General features: G+C 43.7%; 2 protein-coding genes across 6 annotated transcripts in view; one reads left to right on the top strand and one right to left on the bottom strand.

Moving 5' to 3' along the window:
• The window catches only part of STK17A (serine/threonine kinase 17a), a 61,155-nt gene that overhangs the window by 6,064 nt on the left and 33,973 nt on the right, over positions 1–21,118 (top strand). The gene's annotated exons all lie outside the window — the stretch shown is intronic.
• Positions 9,220–21,118, bottom strand: part of COA1 (cytochrome c oxidase assembly factor 1) — a 131,724-nt gene continuing 119,825 nt past the window's right edge. Inside the window, exons 7-8 of one of the 5 annotated variants that reach the window (XR_012667138.1) lie at positions 12,054–15,059; positions 9,220–10,858 (exon numbers count right to left, since the gene is read on the bottom strand). Coding sequence is in view for 1 of the 5 variants with exons in the window: in XM_075125598.1 (XP_074981699.1) it covers positions 15,002–15,059 (58 nt within the window). In the remaining 4 variants the exon portion in view is untranslated. Of the gene's footprint in view, positions 15,060–21,118 lie in introns of all 5 variants that reach the window. The other 4 variants (XR_012667141.1, XR_012667139.1, XR_012667140.1 and 1 more) reach the window with 4 other exon arrangements.

The raw sequence follows: 21,118 nt of genomic DNA, 5'->3' as shown, positions 1-21,118 counted from the left end.
TATCTTGTTTTTAGAGAGAGATGAAGTATGACAAACTACTTTGGTCAACAGTTTAGAGCTAAATTGTGAGTGATATTGACTTTGTGGTAATTTGAGGAAAATTACACACTGAGATTATACAAACTGTGACTCCAGCAGTCAGTATTTAAATCATGAGGAGTAAAATTTTTATGGGATATTAAAATGACATGCTATTAAAGGGTCAGATCCAAACCCAATGGAAGCCTTCCTATTGATTTTTGGCTCTGGCACAAATACCATTAGGCCATGCTAGGTTTGTTCCTACAAAGAACTGATCTTTTGCTGCTGTAAAGGGGCAGCGTCAGCATGGATTATAACTACTTACTGTTGAAAATTAGTTTGCTGCAGTACTTCATATTGTAAACATGGCATTCAAATTTGTCAAGTTTACATGTCTTCATTTTGAGGCAATTTAGAGTCCTTTCCAGTGGTTCTCTTAGCATAGTTGATGTCATTCATGATCAGAATTTAAACTTGAGAGCACTTTTTAATTAACTGGCTATATGTTTAATATATTACGACATTAGCTTTTTAAAAAGAACCATTGTGCATACTGTACATTACTTAGCTCTTTAGAGTGTGTAGGCTTCTGATCATCTCCACATGATTCCCATGGTACCCTTCCCTGCCTGTCCTTTGGTTTTTGTTCTTCCTTTTCTTCCACTACCCCTTCCAAGCATGCTTTTGAGTCCATCTCAGGGTGCTAGCACATTGGGCAGATTTTATTCTAGGCCCTGAGTGGCCAGTTCCAAAGGTGCTGTTTGACAGTGATCTTTTAAAAATAGATGTTGGTTTCAATCTTTTAAAATCATTTTTGTGGGATTTTTTTGCAATGAAATACAATAATGTTATTTTGTACTTGATATTTTGTTTCTTGCACAATTAAATATTATTATTAATGGTTCTATCAAGTAGCTTTGCGTTTCCTGACCCTCTGCATTTAAAAAAAACCATAATATTATCTTGACATATGTATTAAATATGAAGAAGTTTCTCAAGAAAATATTTACTTTGGGTCTTAGTGCTTCAAAAACCCACATTGTTACTGTCCATGTGCTTTTGCGAACATCTGGTCAGTCTACGGTACTTCAGTTAATGTTTGCAAATGCTATCTTTGAGGAATAACAATGATAAATATACCTGATTAAATCAATGGTTGCAATTTAGATTATTTTAGTGTGTGTGGAGGAAGCCTAAATGTGTATGGTTTTTATTTTGTTTCTCTTAGTTGATTTTCAATTAGCAATCCTGAAACTGAAATACTTTCATTTTCAAAAGGTACCAGGAGTCCACTGCAGAGCTTGCCTTTACGGTACTGAATAAAGTTTTCATAAAAACAATACTTGATGCTGGAACATAATTGCTGTGCTATATCAGACCAGTGGTCTGTCTAGCCCAGTATGCAGTCTGAAAGTGATCAGTCCATTCCCAGATGCTTCAGAGAAGTGCAAGAAACTTCATAGTGAACAACTCTGGAATAATGTGCCCTATGAGAAATTTCTGCCAAACTCAATTTAGAATTGACTTGTATGCTGAAGCAAGACAGATTTTGCATCTTTAATTGCTTGTCATCTAATGCAGCTGTGGCTGTTCTCATCCTTTTTAAATATCTAATTCATTTTTATATGTATTTGACTCATCTCACCATAGTATCTGACCACCCCGCAAGTTTTGGGTTTTTCTTGGGGGGGGGGGAGGGAGGGAGGATACTTTGCAACTGTAAAGAGTAGCTTGAAACATGGCAGTTTTTTTGGTTTATTTTTTTAAACATACGGGGGTGGGCTGGGGATAGCTAAGATTAAAGCAGTGTGTGTTGTATTTGGTTCTGGTAGCTCAGAGGGTAGTGTTAATTCTGTTGTAGGAATTGATTCCATGGTTTATGTCCATCTCATGGCAAAGTTTTCTCTCATGCTTTCAGTTCTCCTCCTGTTCATAGACAATTTGATAGAGGTCATGGTTATGGGGAGAGATGCAGTTTCTTGAGGAACTAGGGTCAGGCTTGTGAGGAGCTACAGATATTAAGAATGAGACTTTTTGAATTGGATTTTGTGTTCACTGGAGCTAGTGTAATGAGTGGAACCAGAGGTGCTGTAATCCTAGTGTCAGTTGCTGAGCAGATGGGCTTTTTCTCTTACCGGTTGAAGATCTTAGGTTGTTTACCTTTGTTTATAGGTAGGATTTGCAATAATCTAATTTGGAAGTCATGAAAACATGATTATTGTGACCAGATCTTTTTGATAGGATAGGGCACAGTGTTCTGGACAGCTGCAAGAGAACATGGGTGTCGTTCACAATCATGGATAGCTAAGAGTACCCCAATGCTATTCACTGACTCTACAATGTTCAGGCAGATGCATTTGACCAAGGAAGATGTCTCAAGACCTTGCCTTCTCCAAACACCTTCTCTTTTCTCTCTTGCTTGGGTTTAGTTTCAGCCAGCTGCTCCTCATCCAGGTATTTGGACAGCTGGCAAAAAGTAATATTGACATTTGAGGCAAGGGAGAGGTCAGCAATACACAAACAACATCCAGCTCTACACCTCAGCCCATATGTCTAACCAGCAACTTCAGACAAGTATTGAATAATATAGGGGACAGGATTTACCCTTTGCAAGGCTTAATAGGAGAGGACTCTGGACATGGACAAACAATGGTCCAGCTCATCCTTTTGTGTTTAGTCTTGGAGAAAAGATGATACCTTGGGTAAACAAGTTCCATAGGTTAATCATGTTTTTTGTGGAAAAGTATTTTATGTTTGTTTTTTTAAAATTTGATACCTTTTATCACATGTCCCCTGGTTATGTTATGGGAGAGGGTAATAGGTCTGTTTAACTGCCTCTTTAACATTCATTATTTTGTGTATCTCTGTCATTGCTTTTTAATTTGTTTCCTCTATAAATTAAACACACACAGTCTTTTCAATCTCTATCCATGCCTCTAATCTTTATCACCTCTTTTTGGATCTCATTTATTTCTTCTGTATCTCTAAAATATAGTGAATTTACACCCTTACCTGGAATACTGTGCCAACATTGACTTATCTAATTGTATTAGTAAATATGCAATGCCCAGGGGTAGTCAAAAAAGCAGACATTTTCATCAGGGTATCTAGAATAACACAATGGTCTTGTTCCAGAGAGGTTAGAGGTAATTTTAAAAGCCGCCAATATGTAGGAATAGTTCCTTCTGTTGTGCACTCACTTTCATTAGTCAACAGTAAAGGTGCTGCCTATTCATTTAGCTTTGCTAGGTTGCTCTCTGGATTTCTTTAGTGTTCTATAGTCTGTCTATTTTAAAATATTTGAAGATAAAATAATCTCCCTGTTTACCCTCATTTCTAGATAGTTTGTTGGTGAACTGGGTCATCACGCTGTTTTTGGGTTTTTTTGAAAAGGGGAAAATTTATTTTCCTTTTTGAGTTATAGTCCTTATGTGTATTCCATGGGAGGGGTGGTGGTGGTGTGTGCTCCATATAATTGAGATCAGAAGATTCTTGCTAACAATATCCTTAGGTCCTCACCTGCCTCTTTCTCTTTGTGTTCCAAACTGAGGGCAAAAGGGGCAGTGCAAGACGCTCTCCAGTTCTTTTCTGCTGCCTGTGGTCTGAGGTAGAACTTCTTCATTAGCTAGGTTCTGCATCTAACTGTAATTCACTGTAAATAGTTTAAAATGTAGTTTATATTTTTATAGTTCTTAATAGGATTTGGTGGGTCTACCCCCCTCCACCCCCCCACTCCCATCCTGAGTACCTAGTTATTCCCAAGATCCAGGGATTCTAAAACTGTGTGTGTTGCCCTCAGGCCTTTCTGGTCAGCGATGACTACCTCAAGTGCCTCTACTGCCTAGGTGAGGCTCACATCCCCTCAAAGTGTGGTATTTGCCAATCCTTCCAAAGTCAAATTTGCTAAATTTGTGAGCACTGGGTTGGAAGACTTCCAATGGATTATGCCATGAAGCCTCAGTCCAACCCTGGCCTGTCAGATACCCTTGTACGTCAGGTGGAGGCATCAAGAAGGCACTGCTCAGTGGCCTTCAGCTCCAAGGTTTGTAGGAGTAGAGCAAGGGACTAGCCCAAACGGGCATGAGGAAGGTAGGAAGCACTCTCGCAAGAGATAAGAAATCCCTCCTCTGGGCCCTCATCCAATAAGAGGGCCTCTTCTCCAATAAAGATGTAAAATGTTAAATGGTTAACCAGTAAGTATTAGTCTTACCATTAATATATTGCAGTTAAAACAGATTGTATTCCTGGGGCATTCTGCGCCTAAAAATTCTGAGCACAATATTTTAAAATTCTGCAAATTTTATTTGTCAGTATCTTGCTGCATAATCACACTAGTTTCAGTTATTTTGGTAATTTTATTTCAGAATACCTGTCAGCAAGTATATCTGTAACAATACAGACACAGACAGATTCCCCAAGGAGCAGAGAATTAAAGAAACCTCTATGACAACCCAGTTCCTGTTTCTCTGTCTCCTTCCCCCCTCCCATAGCCCACCTGCGGGGTTCCCCCCCCCCCCCGCCAATACACCCAAACCGTTCTTTCCCAGAGCCCAAACGTAGGGTCCCCCCAGTTCAGTTACCTGCACCCAATCCCTCCCCAGAGCCCAGCTGCAGGGTCCACCTTCCCCAGACACCCGTCCCCTTCTCCCCCCAGAGCCCAGGGATGCAGAGGGAGAACCAGCCTGATTTTCAGTCCCAGGCTTGCATGGAGTTCCCTGCTCCTTCCCTCAGGGCATGCTGGGAACTGCAGTTGCCAGGAACCCTCTAGCTCCCTCTTCCTCCCCCCAGTAGTGTCTTCTATGTGCAAGCTGGGCTCTGTCGAGTCCAGTGGCTTCTAGTGGCAGCTAGCAGCACTGCAGCCCATTTCTGTGGGTGAAAGGAAATTCTCTGCGCACAACGTTAATTTCTGCAAAATTCTGCATTGCACAATGGTGCAGAATTCCCCCACGAGTAAGACTGATAAAATAATTTTGTGACCTTGTAATACCTAATGTGCACATTAAAAACGCTACAGCAATAGCCAGGGGGAGGGAAGCACTGAAGCTTGCAGCGTTCTCACAGCTCGGAGCACTGCTGGATCAGCCCATGCCTGGCAGAGAGGGCACTGCTGGGGGCAGCCTGGCAACCCCCTCCTCTCCAGCTCTGCTTCTCTTGCAGCTGGCTGCAGCGGTGGGTCTGCCTGGGAACCATTGGATCTACTAGAACATTTGGATCTGCCCTGGCACTGCTGGGCAGGGATGCATCCCGGCAGCGATCCGCCAAACTAGCCGCATTAGGTAACACCTAGTAACTGGGAGAGGGTGTGATCAGTGCAAGGTGCCCAGTCATGCACATGCAAATGATCCCCAGCCCACAGCTCTCCAAGGAGAGACAGTAGGGTGCCGCCCCCCAAGCCAGGGGTAGATAGTGAACTTGTTAACAAGTTAACTGATAATTTTAATAGTCTAAATGGGTACTCTTTTAAATGATACTTACATCCCTATTCTCCAATAACCTCCAAGTTAGGTCAAACTCTACACCCCTGTAGGGAGTTTCAGAAGCTCATAAGGAGCACGGTACCATTCTCTTGGCTCTGAAGGGCAGAAGTGCCCCAAAACCAATGCTAAGTGCAGGAGCTGGACTGTCCCCAATACAGATGAGGGAATAACAAAAGTAGATACCTCCTACACTAATGGTACCAATGCACCAAGAAAAGGAGTTCTTGGTACTGAAGACAGCAGTGAGATCAAACCGCTGACACCACAGAAAGACAAGCCAGTCTGTTCACTTGCATTAGGAGATACATATGAGGCCCCCAAGGACAAGTCCATCTATGTGGTCTTGGAATCCCCAATTCTGTTGGAACCCGTTCTGACCAGGAAGGTCTCTACACCACTGGTCCAGAGCATGCAAGGTACTGGTGAGTGGCTCTCCCTACAGTCTACCAGTTGGGCATAATAAGGCAGCACCATCCATAGAATTCAAAACTGCCAGTGCTTCTGAAAAGTCAGGTTTAGTGGGAGATTGTCAAGGTTCCTCCCCCACTCTGAACTCTAGGGTACAGATGTGGGGACCTGCATGAAAACCCCCCTAAGCTTATCTTTACCAGCTTAGGTCAAAACTTCCCCAAGGTACAAAATATTACACCCGTTATCCTTGGAATGGCCGCTACCACCACCAAACTAATACTGGTTACTGGGGAAGAGCTGTTTGGACGCGTCTTTCCCCCCAAAATACTTCCCAAAACCTTGCACCCCACTTCCTGGACAAGGTTTAGTAAAAAGCCTCACCAATTTGCCTAGGTGACTACAGACCCAGACCCTTGGATCTTAAGAACAATGAACAATCCTCCCAACACTTGCACCCCTCCTTTCCTGGGAAATGTTGGATAAAAAGCCTCACCAATTTGCATAGGTGACCACAGACCCAAACCCTTGGATCTGAGAACAATGAAAAAGCATTCAGTTTTTACAAGAAGACTTTTAATAAAAAATAGAAGTAAATAGAAATAAAGAAATCCCCCCTGTAAAATCAGGATGGTAGATATCTTACAGGGTAATTAGATTCAAAAACATAGAGAACCCCTCTAGGCAAAACCTTAAGTTACAAAAAAGATGCACAGACAGAAATAGTTATTCTATTCAGCACAATGCTTTTCTCAGCCATTTAAAGGAATCATAATCTAACACATACCTAGCTAGATTACTTACTAAAAGTTCTAAGACTCCATTCCTGTTCTGTCTCTGGCAAGAGCAGCATACAGACAGACACAAAACCTTTGTTTGTCTCCCTCCTCCCAGCTTTTGAAAGTATCTTGTCTCCTCATTGGTCATTTTGGTCAGGTGCCAGCGAGGTTACCTTTAGCTTCTTAACCCTTTACAGGTGAGAGGAGCTTTCCCCTGGCCAGGAGGGATTTCAAAGGGGTTTACCCTTCCCTTTATATTTATGACAGAGATCATCACCACTCCCATAGAGACAAAGGATCAGTCCAGACAGAGGACCCAGAGTCTCATAGGCACCATCCTGATTTCATAAGAGGGATTGTGCACCTGGAGACTAGTGGTAGTCTCCTCCATGGTGACTATCCCAATTTCCATTTGACCTCTCAAACTGGCCTTACTGGATACTATCGGATCCATACATGCAATATCTTGAATCTAGATGATCCCATTGGGAATCCAGACAACACTTCGTTCGCAGAGAAGATCCCGAACCTCCTCAAGAACTAGTGGAGGAAGAGGAGGAACTAGATCAGACAGAACCACCAGCCCTAATGTCATCTTCATCTCCAGATGTGATTGTACTGGCTTCACCATCACTGCCTAGTGGTAACAGGCAACTTGAAGATTTACTGAGGAGGATTGCAGACACATTCCGTATCCCTCTGGAGGAATTGCAGGACATTCCTCATAATTTACTCTGCATTCTCCAGAGACTGGTCCCATTAACGAAGCCATTTTAGAATCAGCCAAGACCATCTGGCACACTCCAGCCACTTGTGCCTTCACTCCAAAAAGAATGGAGAAGTACTCTGTGCCATCTAAAGGGCAGAATTTTTATTTATATGCCCTGCTCTGAATTCATTAGTAGTACAAGCTGTTACTGAGAGAAGTAGACCGTGTCTACTCCCCTCTGATAAGAAAGCTAAATACTTATAACTTTTTGGAAGAAAAATATTGACTTTGAGTGTACAGTTTCACATAGCAAATTACCAAACCTTAATGTCAGAATATGATTTTATTAATTATACTAAGTTTGAGGAATTCACTAATTCCCACAAAAAGATAGGCTGCAATTCCAAGCACTCATTGAGGGTAAATTGCTAGCCAGAGCATCCCTTCAAGCCTTAGTTGATACAGCAGATATAATGTTGTTCTTGATGGCAACTTCTGTGGTCGTGCATTGGTTGTTGTGGCTCTAATCCTCCAGATTTCCCAAGGATGTCCAGTTCATGGTGGAGGATCAGCCCTTTGAGGGGAAACTGTTTGTTTAGTGAGAAGACAGTTGAGTTGCTGCATTCCTGAAAGGACTTAAAGGTAACTCTCTGCTCACTAGGCCTCTATACTCAAGCACCATAGCAAAAATTCCACAAATCATAGCTCTACAAACAACACCCAGCCCCTTAACCCTTTTATCATCAAAAGGGTTAGAAGTCACTCAGGAAGCATTAGAAGGTGCAATGTAGCAAACATAATGTCTCTTCCCCCTTCCCCCCCCCCGCCCCATAGTCCTTCTAACCCCAGCCTCCCATCAGAAGATATTTTTGATGGACTCCTCCCCAACAAGATGTGAAGGCCCACTCCACTAGAGCCTAGGCTGCATCAGTAGCCTCACTTAAGATGACACTCTCCTGTAAAGAAGCAACACGGAGCTCTGCTCACGCTTCTGTGAAACATCATGCCCTGGTGCAAGCTACTATAGCTGACATCCTTTGGCAGAGCAGTTCTCCAATCAGTAGTACAGCAAGGATCTTTGGACCCTTCTCCTCAATGACTACTGCTTGTGACTCACTTATAGTGGAATAATACAACCCATCTCTTGAAGAGCTAAGAGAGGTGAAGTTACTTACCTTGTACAGTAACTGGAGATCAAGATGTGTGGTCACTATCTGTTCAACTACCCTCCCTCCTTCCCTTCTGCTGCAGTGTGTTTAATGGTATTCATGGCAGAAAGGTAGCTGGAGAGGTAGTCAGTCTGCACCATCCCTCATGCTGTTGGCTCAGAGCAGAAGGAGTAAAAGGGTGCAGATGTGGACCAATGGACACTGCTAGCAAGAATCTTCTGGTCTCACACATGTGGAGCACATGCACACCCCAGTGGAATACTGAGAGGGACCACACATCAAGAAATAGTTACTGTATGAAGTATAGCCTTTCTTTTTTGCCCGTTTCTAATTTGTGACAGTACATTACTTCTCACGCTATGATTGATTTCCAAATCCTCTGTAGAACTTTGTTAGAAACTTTATAAAACCTTTATTCAAATACAGTGTCAGCCATTTCTCCTGCTGCACTACTTTATTGACATACCCTCGTAGACTAGAGAGACATGATTTTCTTATTTGTCAAGCTGATTTGTTGCTACCATATCAAGAGGTCTTATCATTCTTTTCTAAATTGATTCAACCAGCTTACCTGATACTACAGTAAGGTTGACTGATGCGTAATTTCCAAGATCACATCTAGTTCCTTTAAGATAGGTACTTTTGTTACTCTCCAGTGCGGTAATTGACTTTAATGCAAAACATCTTTATTAGCAGTTCAGTAGCCATTTTTCTTAAAGTACTTTAGTACTCTTGTATGTATATTACACACACAAAATGTGGCAAATAGTCTGCAATCATGTTACTAAATACTGTATTATAGCGCATATGCACAAGGGGTCTGACTTGCACAAGCAACCTTAATGAAGGCATTTTCTAACTTCTGAATGCTTTATTTTGCAACCTTAATGGTCTATTAACATAGTTTTCTGTATAATTTCCTAAATCTTTACAAAGACAAAACTGGGGGGAGGGAGGGAGAAATTCCATTATGTGGCATCCTATTGGCACCCACATGTAGTCAGCAGGGTTGGAATCTTTAGATCCACTTCACAGACCCCTGCCACTTGAGCTACCAGAGTAACTGATAGAAGATGACAACATATTGCTGCTATCTGGACCAGCACTACGCAGGATTTGAGATGCACATTTTGCCAGTTGGTTTCACAGATATATTTGCTGACAGCAGAGGAATGGTGAAACTCCAGGAATCTTGGATTCCATTCCAGGCACTGGAGGAGATTGTGCTGAAGTGGTCATAGACTCTTCTGCCCCTTCTCTTCCCCACCCCAGGTTCCCCCTCCCAGTCCCAGTTTCCACTCTTCTGGCTCCTCTTCCAAGTCTCCTTGCTTAGCCAGTCTTACTGTCCCCCTCCAGGTTCACTGTCAGAGCCCCAGCTTAGCATGATAAATTTCAGCCTAAATGGTTAAAGTTGGACAAAGTTTTGTAAGCAACTGAAAACAGTCTTACAATGGGAGGTGTCAGAAAACCTCCATAATTAGCAGCATTATGAGCCTCACCTATAATAATCTAGTCCTGAAGATTTACTGCAATCTAATTGAATTGTTCAGCACCACCTCTTTCAACATGTCGGTCTATAACAGTGACTCATTTAAAGGAAGTTTAAAATAACACAGAGAAGCACTACAACAGTAGCCAGTGAAGTCAAATTAGCCATGTGTTTAAGTACTTTGGTGGATGGATGCCTTGGTGCCCAATTTTTTGGATGCCTTCGTGAATTTTTTTGAAACTTGCTTGAAATCCTAGGACTGTAAAACAACCTCAAAAGAGGTTGATAAGTATCTGTTCTTCCTGGCATTGCAGGAGTTGCCACTTAGTCAATATTTTGCCAACAGTTAGCACCCAGCTATCAAAAATGTTTTCTGTCCCTGCACATGGGTGGAAATATCTGATATTTCTAATTCCACTGTGAGAAAATGTGGACTTAAATCATGCCTGTGATTTAGATTAAGTAGGTCCCATTTAAATAAAGCTGAAAGACTCCCGAGTCTAAAGCTGTAGCCTCCTATTAGTGGAGTCTTGACAGTGTAACTTTTTTTTTCTCCACTGAGGTATTTAGTATGGTTAAGTTCTTCTTTGAGAGCTGTCCCTGTGGATGCTCCACTTCAGGTGTCGATGTGTCCTGGCGCTGCTGATCAGAGGTTTTTGGGAGCAGTGCCTGGTTGGGATGTGCGTGTGCAGTAGCTGTCTCACGGTACTGTTGGCGCTTCATCTAGTGCTCGCGCGTCCTGACCCCCTCAGTTCCTTCTTGACCGCCCTCAGCTGCAGATGGAGCTCCAGGTGTCAGAAATTTACCTAGAAAAGATTTAGAAATAGTTAAGTTTAGCTCCCAGTAATTAGTTAATAGTTAGTCTTAGGTTTCTGTTGAACCACTTAGCCTTTCCCTGTTTAAAAGATATATAATTGAAGAGCTTTCCTCTCCATTTCTATCTCCTTATACCACGACAAAATTGGGTAACGAAAATGCCAGGCATCCCTGGTTTTAAACGCTGCACTTTGTGTAAGGATGCTATGCCTGTCTCCGATGGACACTCAGTTGCTTGGGGGAGGTGCACATCCCTCAAAAATGCAACCACAGCAGCAATCTTAAAGCCAGAGCAAGGAGGGATAGGGATCTCAGACTTAAAATGATCCTTATGGAGAAATCCCTAATGCCACCGTCTCCATCTCGGAAAAAAACCCATCGGGGGATTCCCTGTGTGCCTCCTCGCTGGACAGATTGAGTTCCCTTTCCTCCAGAAAATCAAGGAAGAGGGAGGCATCTCCAACCCACAGAGAACTGTTGAAGAGGAAACTGTCTCCAGCATGATCACTACCCTTGGTGCCGACGGCCAGCAGGGTGAGCATGTTTGATGCTCCAGGCACCTCCGGCACCATCTGTATTGGGACCTATGCCAGCGGAGATTAGGTGTCGAGTAGTAGGCACAAATGAGCCTTGTACTCCATGGCACCGAATGCCTTGAGGAAGGACACGGTGCCAATGCCGCCTCTGATTACCATGCCACCTCCACTGGTACCACATGCTGCAGAGCCAATGCATGAACGCACTAAGTCGGCATCACTGGCATCAACAGAGGCCACGCATAAGTTGACGGTACCAACAGGACTAATATCACAGATGATGTCTACACATAAGAGCATGGCACCAATGCCCATGGGACCGCGCTCCCTCACTCAATCAACTGGCACTGAGATACCATTCGAGCCTGGCTCACCTGTACACAGCACAGACTGTTCTCTGGTGCCGACTGCACCAGTACAGATGGATTCACCTAATGCCCCGCAATTTTTAAGCGATGAGGAAGATGACCTAAAAGAGGCAGTCTTCTATTCAGGACATTCCTCTCCATCCCATACAAGTGCCAGGAAACGGTTACAGGGACGTGCCCCCATGTCTGGCTTAACCCATGGATGTGCCCACCCATGCCATTCCCAATGCACTGGGCACAATGGGACCCATGGGCAATCTACAGATCTCAGACATACAGACCTCACACCCCACAGAGGTGACAGATTCACCCTTCTACAGTGACAGCCACTGAGCCCTCGGAGGTGCATGTGGATTCCAAGGAGTTGGAGGATTCCAATCCACAAGACTGCTCACCAGCCCACAATTTATCTTCATCTCCAGACAAGGCGGTATTGCCATCTCTGTCTGCCATCACAGATGACTCAAAACGATTCCAGGACTTACTCAAATGGGTCGCACAAAGTCAGAACATCCCTCTGGAACATGAGACTGAAAATCAACATTAGCGCCTAAAAATATGACACCCGGCATCCTCTACAAAGATAACATTACCAATTAATAGTACCTTCCTGGAACTAGTAGAATCAGTATGGCAAACTCCAGCTACCATACCCCCATACCATATCAATCAGCAAAAGAGTGGATAGGAAATTTTATGTGTCCAAAAACTGCATGGATTTCCTATTCTTGTACCCTCAACCAAACTCCTTGGTGGTGGATGCGGTGAACCAACTGGGGAAGCAACCCCAGTATAAATCTATATCACGTGACAAGGACTCTAAGAGACTGGATTTGTTAGGTCGCAAAGTCTATTTGTCTGTGACTCTCCAGTTTTGCATGGCCAATTACACCGCCGTACTGGCTAAGTATGACCATGACAATTATGAGAAACTTAATGAGTTCCCTGCGGACATCCCAGAGGACAGAAGGGAGCAATTCCAATCTGTCGTAACCGAGGGACAGCTAGTCGTGAGGACAGCACTACAGGTGTCCCTTGATGTCACGGGCACGGCCGCTCACATGATGGCTACAGCTATAGTCATAAGACGGGCATCCTGGTTACAATCCTCCGGAATCTCAAAGGGCCTCCAAATTAAAGTTGAAGACCTTCCCTTTGACAGAGCGAAATTATTTTCCGTGAAGACCGGTGAAGTCCTACACTCAATGAAGGACTCTAGAACAGCACTCTGAACCCTGGGCATATATACATACCCTAATAGATGGAGGAGATACCAACCTTATAACCAAAACAGGGATACGTTGTCTCCGGCACCAGAGACCATTGGACAATTCGTGCCAGAGACACCAACCACCTCAGTCCCAGTCAACTGCGTCACAGGCACCACCAACCAAGATGCAATTTTGAAGATTTGGTCAAGGGTCTGATCAACCTCCCCGACAACCAGCGTATATATTACACAACCTACCCAGGTGTTTGGTCACCAACTACAGCCATTTTACCAAGCTTAGGCATCCATCATCACAGATCACTGGGTAGTGGAGATAGGACATTCTAGTTATACCATCCGTCTTCCCCGTCCCTCTTCAGGGAGCCATCTCACAAGCATCTTCTACGACAAGAATTAAACCATCTTGTACAGCTAGGTGCTGTGGGACATGTTCCAGTACAACACAGGGGGTAGGGGTTCTATTCCCACTACTTCTTGACTCAAAAGAAACATGGAGGATGGAAACCCATTTTAGATCTCAGAAAACTCAACGAATTTGTGCGTACCCACAAATTCAGGATGGTCACGCTGACGTCAGTGATTCCAGCGCTGGAAGAAGAGGACTGGTTTTCACCTTTCAACCTACAAGATGCATATTTTCACATCGCTATACACCCTGCATGCAGACAATTCCTACAGCTCACAGTAGGGAGAGACCACTTCCAATACAGTGTGTTACCATTCGGACTTTCGACAGCTCCAAAACCCTGGCTGTAGTAGCAGCACACCTACACAGACAAGGAATTATGATATTCCCATACTTGGATGATTGTCTGTTGAAGGGTTGCACTCAAGCAAAAGCAATACACTTCACACAAACGACTGACACTTTTCCATACCCGAGGGTTACAAATAAATGAGAAGAAATCTACCCTAGTTCTGGTTCAACAACTAGAATTCATCGGAGCTTACCTAGACTCGATAGGAGCTAAAGCTTCATTACTAATGACCAGATTCTCCACAATGACCACTCTTATTGGTAGTCACAAACAGTCCAAAAGGCTCTGCACACACCTGCCTATAACTATTAGGACACATGGCGGCCTCGATCTTGTGGTCTAGCACACATGACTATACATGTACTGTCTCCAGGGATGGCTGAGAACAGTCTACATACCACGCAAGCACAGTCTAAACAGACTCCTGTCACCACCATCACCAAAAGTCATTCAATCACTACAATGCTGGCTAAATCCACACAATGTGTGCGCGGGTCCCATTTCACCAAGACCCAGCATCCATCCTGATCACTACAGATGCCTCACTGATTGGATTGGGTGCACACTTGAACCAACACACAATCCAAGGGAAATGGTCTCCTGTGGAGTCTTTATTACACATCAATCTACTCGAATTATGAGCAGTTCAAAACGTGTGCCAACATTTCCTACCAATAAGAAACAAATAATGACAGACAACGTGCCTATATGTTCTACATAGACAGGGAGGCGCTCGATCTCTTTCCCTATGCACAGAAGCCATAACATGCTAGAACTGGGGCATTATCCACAGTATTACCATTACTGTGTCGTATCTCCCGGGGCAAAAGAACACAGTGGAAGACACATTGAGCAGGCAGTTTTCCCAAGAACATGAATGGGAACTGAACGACAACATCGCACAACACATATTCCGCATGTGGGGGTCACCACACATCGATCTGTTTGCAACATCCGAAACCATAAACATCCAGGGTTTTGCTCATGAGCAGGACTAGGACCGCAATCCCTAGGAGATGCCTTTTTCATCTGATGGAACATGCCTCTCCTGTTTGCATTCCCACAGATACCATTATTATCCAGAGTGATACACAAGATACGGACCGACAGAGCCTTGATCATACTGATAGCTCCGACGTGGCCCAGACAGATGTGGTTTCCATACCTGAACAGCATGGCGCTTTGCACCCCGTACACCCTTCCTCTCTCTCAGGATGAGGGTCTTGTTCTTCACCTGAATCTAGGAAAACTCTGCCTGAAGGCATGGCTTCTCCATGGCTCCATCACAACGAATTAACCTGGTTTGGAAGAGGTTAAAAAGATGTTGCTAAACAGCAGGAAACTTACCGTGCGTACCATTTACCTCCATAAATGGAAGAGGTTCTCCTTGTGGTCTCACGACAGATACATACCGAAACTTACAGCGCCAATACATTTGGTTTAGGAGTACATGTTGCGTTTGAAACAGATGGGGTTATATATTAGTTCACTTAAGTTAGTTTGAAACAGATGGGGTTATATATTAGTTCACCTCGAAACCATAGCTGTTTTTCACCACAAGATAGATGGTTTTCAGCGTTCGTGCATCTGATTATGAAACACTTCCTCACAGGCATTCAGAACATGTACCCTAAAGTCTGCAACTCTACACCAGCATGGGACCTAAACCTAGGCCTCAGAGGACTTACCAGAGCCCCCTTTCAAACCACTTGCTACCTATTCTCTACTACATTTATCAATGAAGGTAGCGTTCCTGGTCGCGATCACTTCAGCACATAGAGTGGGTGAAATTGGGGCCCTCATGGTCATCCTCCTTACGCCATATTCTTTAAAGACAAAGTGACTATGCAACCACACCCTAAATTCGTACCGAAGGTACCTTCATCGTTCCATCTCAATCAACCTCTCTATCTACCTATGTTTTACACTAAGCCACATGGATCTACACAGGAATCTGTTCTCCACACTCTAGATGGTAGAAGAGCACTAGCATTCTACCTAGATAGAACAAAACCTTTCTGTAAGTCACAGAGACTCTTCATTTCCACCACTGAACAATTGAAGGGTGCAACCATTTCAAAACAACGACTATCAAAATGGATTTCGAATTGCATCCATTTATGTTACCAACAACAAAATATACAATCCCCTACGGGGATCAGAGCCCATTCTTACATAACGTTCCAATCAGAGAACAATGCCAAGCTGCCATTTGGGCTTCCGTACACACGTTCAGTTGAAAGGGGAATATGTAGAACTACCTTAAGTATTTTTAAGGTGTTTGTGTGGAAAGATTAGCAAAGCATGTTGTATTTGAGGTGCTTTTCAATAAGAATCAAATTTAAAACTAACCAGTTTAAAGGCACTACCTCCAGATCTCAAACTTTGCCTCTTTTTAAAAAAACTTTTTCACTGGTGGCTTTTAAAGTCCTTACTTACACTTGCCCCTTTGAATTGATCTAGTTTGCTAGTTACTGCCTAGTGTAGTGTTTATTTTTAAAAGCAGAGATACAAAACTTCTAAGGGTATTAGAAAATATAATCATAGTCTGAGAACTAATCAGACACTTCTAGGTCTGTGTTTTTTTGTAAGAACTGGTTGTATTACACAAAAATTGTTGCATTTTATTTTATAGTTGTATACACAGGGCTTGCAAATGGATTTTTCACCTGGCGAGTGTCATCCCTTTCCATACAGTGTGAGCTTTTGTTTTAAAACAAAGGCTATAGTTTGTTGTGTTAGGTCTTGGCCACTAGAAAGTATGTTTTCACTTTTATTGGCTTGTACCATTTCTAACTCTATCCCTTGATATAACTTAATATTCTATTTTCTTTTTGTTTTTATTTGTAATCTAAACGAAATCAGGTCTATTTTTGACTTAGTGATCGTTAACTCTAGTTAAAGTGATAAGCTGTCCTTTATGTCTCTATAGAGGAGCATACAAACCTTATTATTTCTCTGAAAAGTCGAGGAAAGGACATCGCAGAGCACATACTTTTGGAAAGATTCAGGGAGGGGGAGGTGTTGGGGTCATCTCTACTGGGTATAACCAGAGCTGGTGTATGCCAGAGTGTGGCTGGGGTGTAACAACCAGGTTGCTGCAATCAGTTACTGAGTCAAACCTGCTTAACACACATTCAGCGTATGCTTTTCTGCTGGCTGGCAGGGTACAGGCTGTGAGCCACAGCAGAATAACATTTAAGGCACTCGCTTACAGAGCAGGCAGTGAGACAACCTCTCGCTGGGCTGGATTACACCCCACAACATGACACTCTCCTTTATGGCTGGACAGCTGTTTCATTTATAAAGGGACTGGTTGTGAAGAAATCTTCGGATCTATAGGCATCTTGGTGGTGCCAGATATTCTGAAGAAGAAGAGGAGACAATTTATTATTCTAAAAGAGAGCTTGCTGACACAGACCATGATCCTGAGTTTTCACCAGATGAGCACCTGGGAAGTGGCTTCTGCTTCTTCCCCTTCTGGTGACTCTCCACAGTTCTGTGACCTGATGGATCGCATGACATCTGCATTGAATTTACCTTCAGTAGTAGTGGAGGAAACCACCTATCTAGTGTTCGACATTCTTGGGGCTGTCTCCAAGAATAGGATGTCGTTACCAATTCTCCATGGTCTGCTGCAGCCTGTTAAGACTGTTTTATCCACTCCTTTCTCTTGTCAGCCTATTTCCAAGAAGGCAGACAAATTATATCAAATACTCTTGGGGTGGGGGTTGTATTTTCATACACACCCTGTATATAATTTGTTGGTACCTGCTACCAGCAATGGTTGAGGTCTGGACAAGCATATTCCATTCCTGCTGATAGAGAGGAGAAAGAGGATTGATTCCTTAGGAAGAAATGTGCTCTCTTCTTCCACTGTTGGTATTAGGGACGGCAAATTATTATGCTGTTATGACTCTCTGTCAATCCCACCTCTGGGAAAGGATGCTATTGTTTGTACAGGATTTGCCAGATAATAAAAGGATGTTGGTTAATGTGATCCAAATGGAGGGTCAAAATGTGGCTAAGTATGCTCTCAGGGCTTCATTTGACACTTCGGCCTCTTCTGTTAGAACGTTGATTTCTGCAGTTACTCAGAGGAGACATACTTGGCTTTGCTCTTCTCTTCTGGCTCTGGATACTAGAATTAAGGTGGAAGATCTCCCCTTTGATGGTCTTTTCAGTGAAAAGACATGAATGACTGGAAAAGCTAAAGGAGGCAAGATCAGTGCTCTGTTCTTTAGGCTTGATTCCTTCTACTGGAAGACTTTCTACTTTCTTTCCATTATCAGAGACAGTATTATCCGTAGCCTTCCTTGATTTATTTCTTGTCAAATCAAAGATGACATCAGCAGGCTGTGACTTTCCAGAGTCAACAGAAGAAGTCTTTCAAATCAAGGCCTAAATCTCAACAATCTACTTCCTCCCTGTCATCTTCATTGAACACCAAGCCTCAGATTTGATGTGAGGATTGAGAACCAGTCAGCAAGGATCTTTGCCTTCCTCAGTTTGGAGACTAGCCCATTTTTTTCAGCAAATTGAGATTTATTACATCCTTGAAATTACAGAAAAAGGGCTATTATATTCACTATGAGAAACTATGCACTTTCAGTTCCCCATACCGTTCCCTTTTCAAGGAACCCTCTCACAACGCTATTCTACTTTCAGAAGTGCAGAAATTGCTTCTGATAGGAGCTGTCAGGGAGGTGTCCAAACACCTTGAGGAGTCAGGTTTTATTCTAGATACTTTTTAGTACAGGAGAAGAATGCAGGGGGAGGAAGGAGTTAATCCAATTTTAGATTTAAGACACTTGAACAAATATGTTTAGAAGTTTTGGTTCTGTACGTTAATTCTGGCCTTCATAATCTGTTCATTTTAACTGTGAATTAGTTTGTGACTCTCAATTGGAAGAATGCATATTCTCATATTTCTATCAGACAGTTGTCAAAAGTACTTTTGTTTCGTGGTGGCAGGACACCATTTCCAGTACAAGGTGCTCCCATTTGGCCTGTCCTCAGGACCAAGAGTATTGTACAAATTGCCTCTCTGTGGTAGTGGCTCAGCTCAGAAAGCAGGGTATATCTGGATGATTGACTGTTGAAGGCTGCTGTTCCCAAAAATCTATTAAGCCACATCACTTATACAATCACCCTTTTTTTTTTTCCTCCGGACCTGGAACAACTACTGAAAGTCCAGTTAAATCTGTTCAACTCAACATTTTATTCTTGGGTGCCATATTGGACTCAGAAAAGCCTTTTTACCACAGGACAGATTTTTTTTTAAATAGTGAAGAATATTTTAAACTTTCAAGTATGTCAGAACTCAAAGTAATTTTCTTCCTGATTCTCATGGCAGCTACTACTTATGTAAATCTCCTGGAGTGTCTCGGAATTAGGCCAGTGCATCACTGGATGTCTCAGGTCAATGAGCCAAATCTGGATAATCTTCAAACGTTAGTCAACATTGCTTGAAACATTCCGGACTTGCTGATGTGGTAGGCAGTCAGAGCACATGTCCTCAGAGACTTCCAGTTCAATCCCCCTTCGCCATCAGTGAGGATAACTTCAGATGTGTCAAACAATGGTTGGGGGGGATAGGCATGTCTGAGTTATCATACAGTTTGAGATCACTGGGTTTCTCAGCAGCGGGACTTACACATAAACATGTTGGAGTTAAGAGAAACTTCGTCTGGCCCTCACGTTGTTCCTCCCTCACATACGTGGGAAGGTTGTTCAAGTAGTGAAATAAAACACAGTGGCTGTTTTACATCAACAAATGGGGGTGCTCACTCTGCTCGGCTACATGCAGAAACGATCAGTTTATGGGACTGGTGCATTCTGTGTGACATTTTTAAGTCTGGTGGGCCTGCATTTAGCAGGGGAAGACAACGTAATCGCAGATCTGCTCCGCAGCAAGTTTTCTCAAATGCACGAATGATCCTTTAAGGATCACTTGACTCAGAGCGTTTGTTTCTAGTTAAGGTTGACCAGATGTGGACCCGTTTTGCTACAAGGTTCAACAAAGTGGCACCTCTCCTGCTTGAGAGCAGGAAGAGACAGTCAGTCCATCTTCGATTCTTTCCTTCTGCACTCATGAAGGGGCCTTCTATATGCTTCTCCCCTCCCCCCCTTTTCATTGATCCAGAAAGTGGTGACGATTGCTCAGGACAAGGAAAAGATAATTCCGATTGCCCTGGCTTGGCCACATTACCAGAGGTTTATGGATCTGCTTCAGCTCTCCCCTGGGGTCTTCATATGTAATCTTCCTTCTCAGCAATAGAGTAGGATTCTTTATCCGGATCCGCAGTCCCTCCACCTGACTACTTGGGGTGATCAGACTTTGACTGTCAATTCTTGAAGACTCATGCTCATCAGTGCAGAAGAATGCATTGCTTCATTCTAGAAAACTATCAGAAAGTGTGTGTTTGTTATTTGAAATGCTGCATACTAATGAGGGGGAATCTCTTTTATGTATTTTGGATACAAAGAAAGCTCATGCATATTAGTGAAATAGAACTAAAGGTTTTGGAAAATCAGCATGAGATACACATAATCTAGACAGGGATTCTGTGGGGCATACTGTCTCTCCCAAGACTATTTCTAGATTGATTAAACAACACTGTTTGAATATTACATGGTCGCAGAAATTCCTGTACCTACAATGGTTCAATCTTATTGCACTAGAGGTGTGACATCATCTTTTGCTCGCCCAAGTGACTGTTGCTGAGATTTGCAGGGCTGGAACCTGGATATGCACACTCTTGCTAAACATTATGCACTTGATTAGCCTTCAGGGCAAGGGTGGGCAAAATACGGCCTGCAGGCCGGATCCGGCCCGTCTAATATTTCTGTGCAGCCTCCTTTGCCCCCTCGCGATCTCAGAGTCCGAGCCACTGAAAGTCCTGTGGCGCAGCGGGCTGCTCAGGCAGGCTGCCTGCCTGCCTGCCTGCCATGGCCCCGCACCGCTCCTGGAAGCAGTCGGCTGATGCTGGCATGTCTCTGCATGCCCCTGGCGGGAGGAGCAGGAGGCGGGTCTCTGCGCTGCCCCCGCCCCCAGCACCATCCTCACAGCTCACATTGGCTGGAAACCAGTGATTGCTTGTGGGCACAGGCAGCACACGGAGACCCGCTTCACCCAAGGGGCGCACAGAGATGTGCCAGCAGCAGCCGGCTGCAGCCACTTCTGGGAGCAGCGTGGGGCCACAGCATACAGGCAGTCTGCCTGAGCTTTGCTGCACCGCCAGCCAGGAACTGCCTGTGGTAAGCACCTCCCAGCCAGAGCCTATGCCTCGCACTCCCTACTACACCCCAACCCCCTGCCCCAGGTCAGAACCCCCTTTCCCACCCAAACTCCCTC

Source organism: Caretta caretta, chromosome 2 (genome assembly GCF_965140235.1).
Source record: "Caretta caretta isolate rCarCar2 chromosome 2, rCarCar1.hap1, whole genome shotgun sequence".
NCBI classification, from domain to species: Eukaryota; Metazoa; Chordata; order Testudines; family Cheloniidae; genus Caretta; species Caretta caretta.
This window is presented reverse-complemented; position numbering and strand designations above follow the sequence as displayed.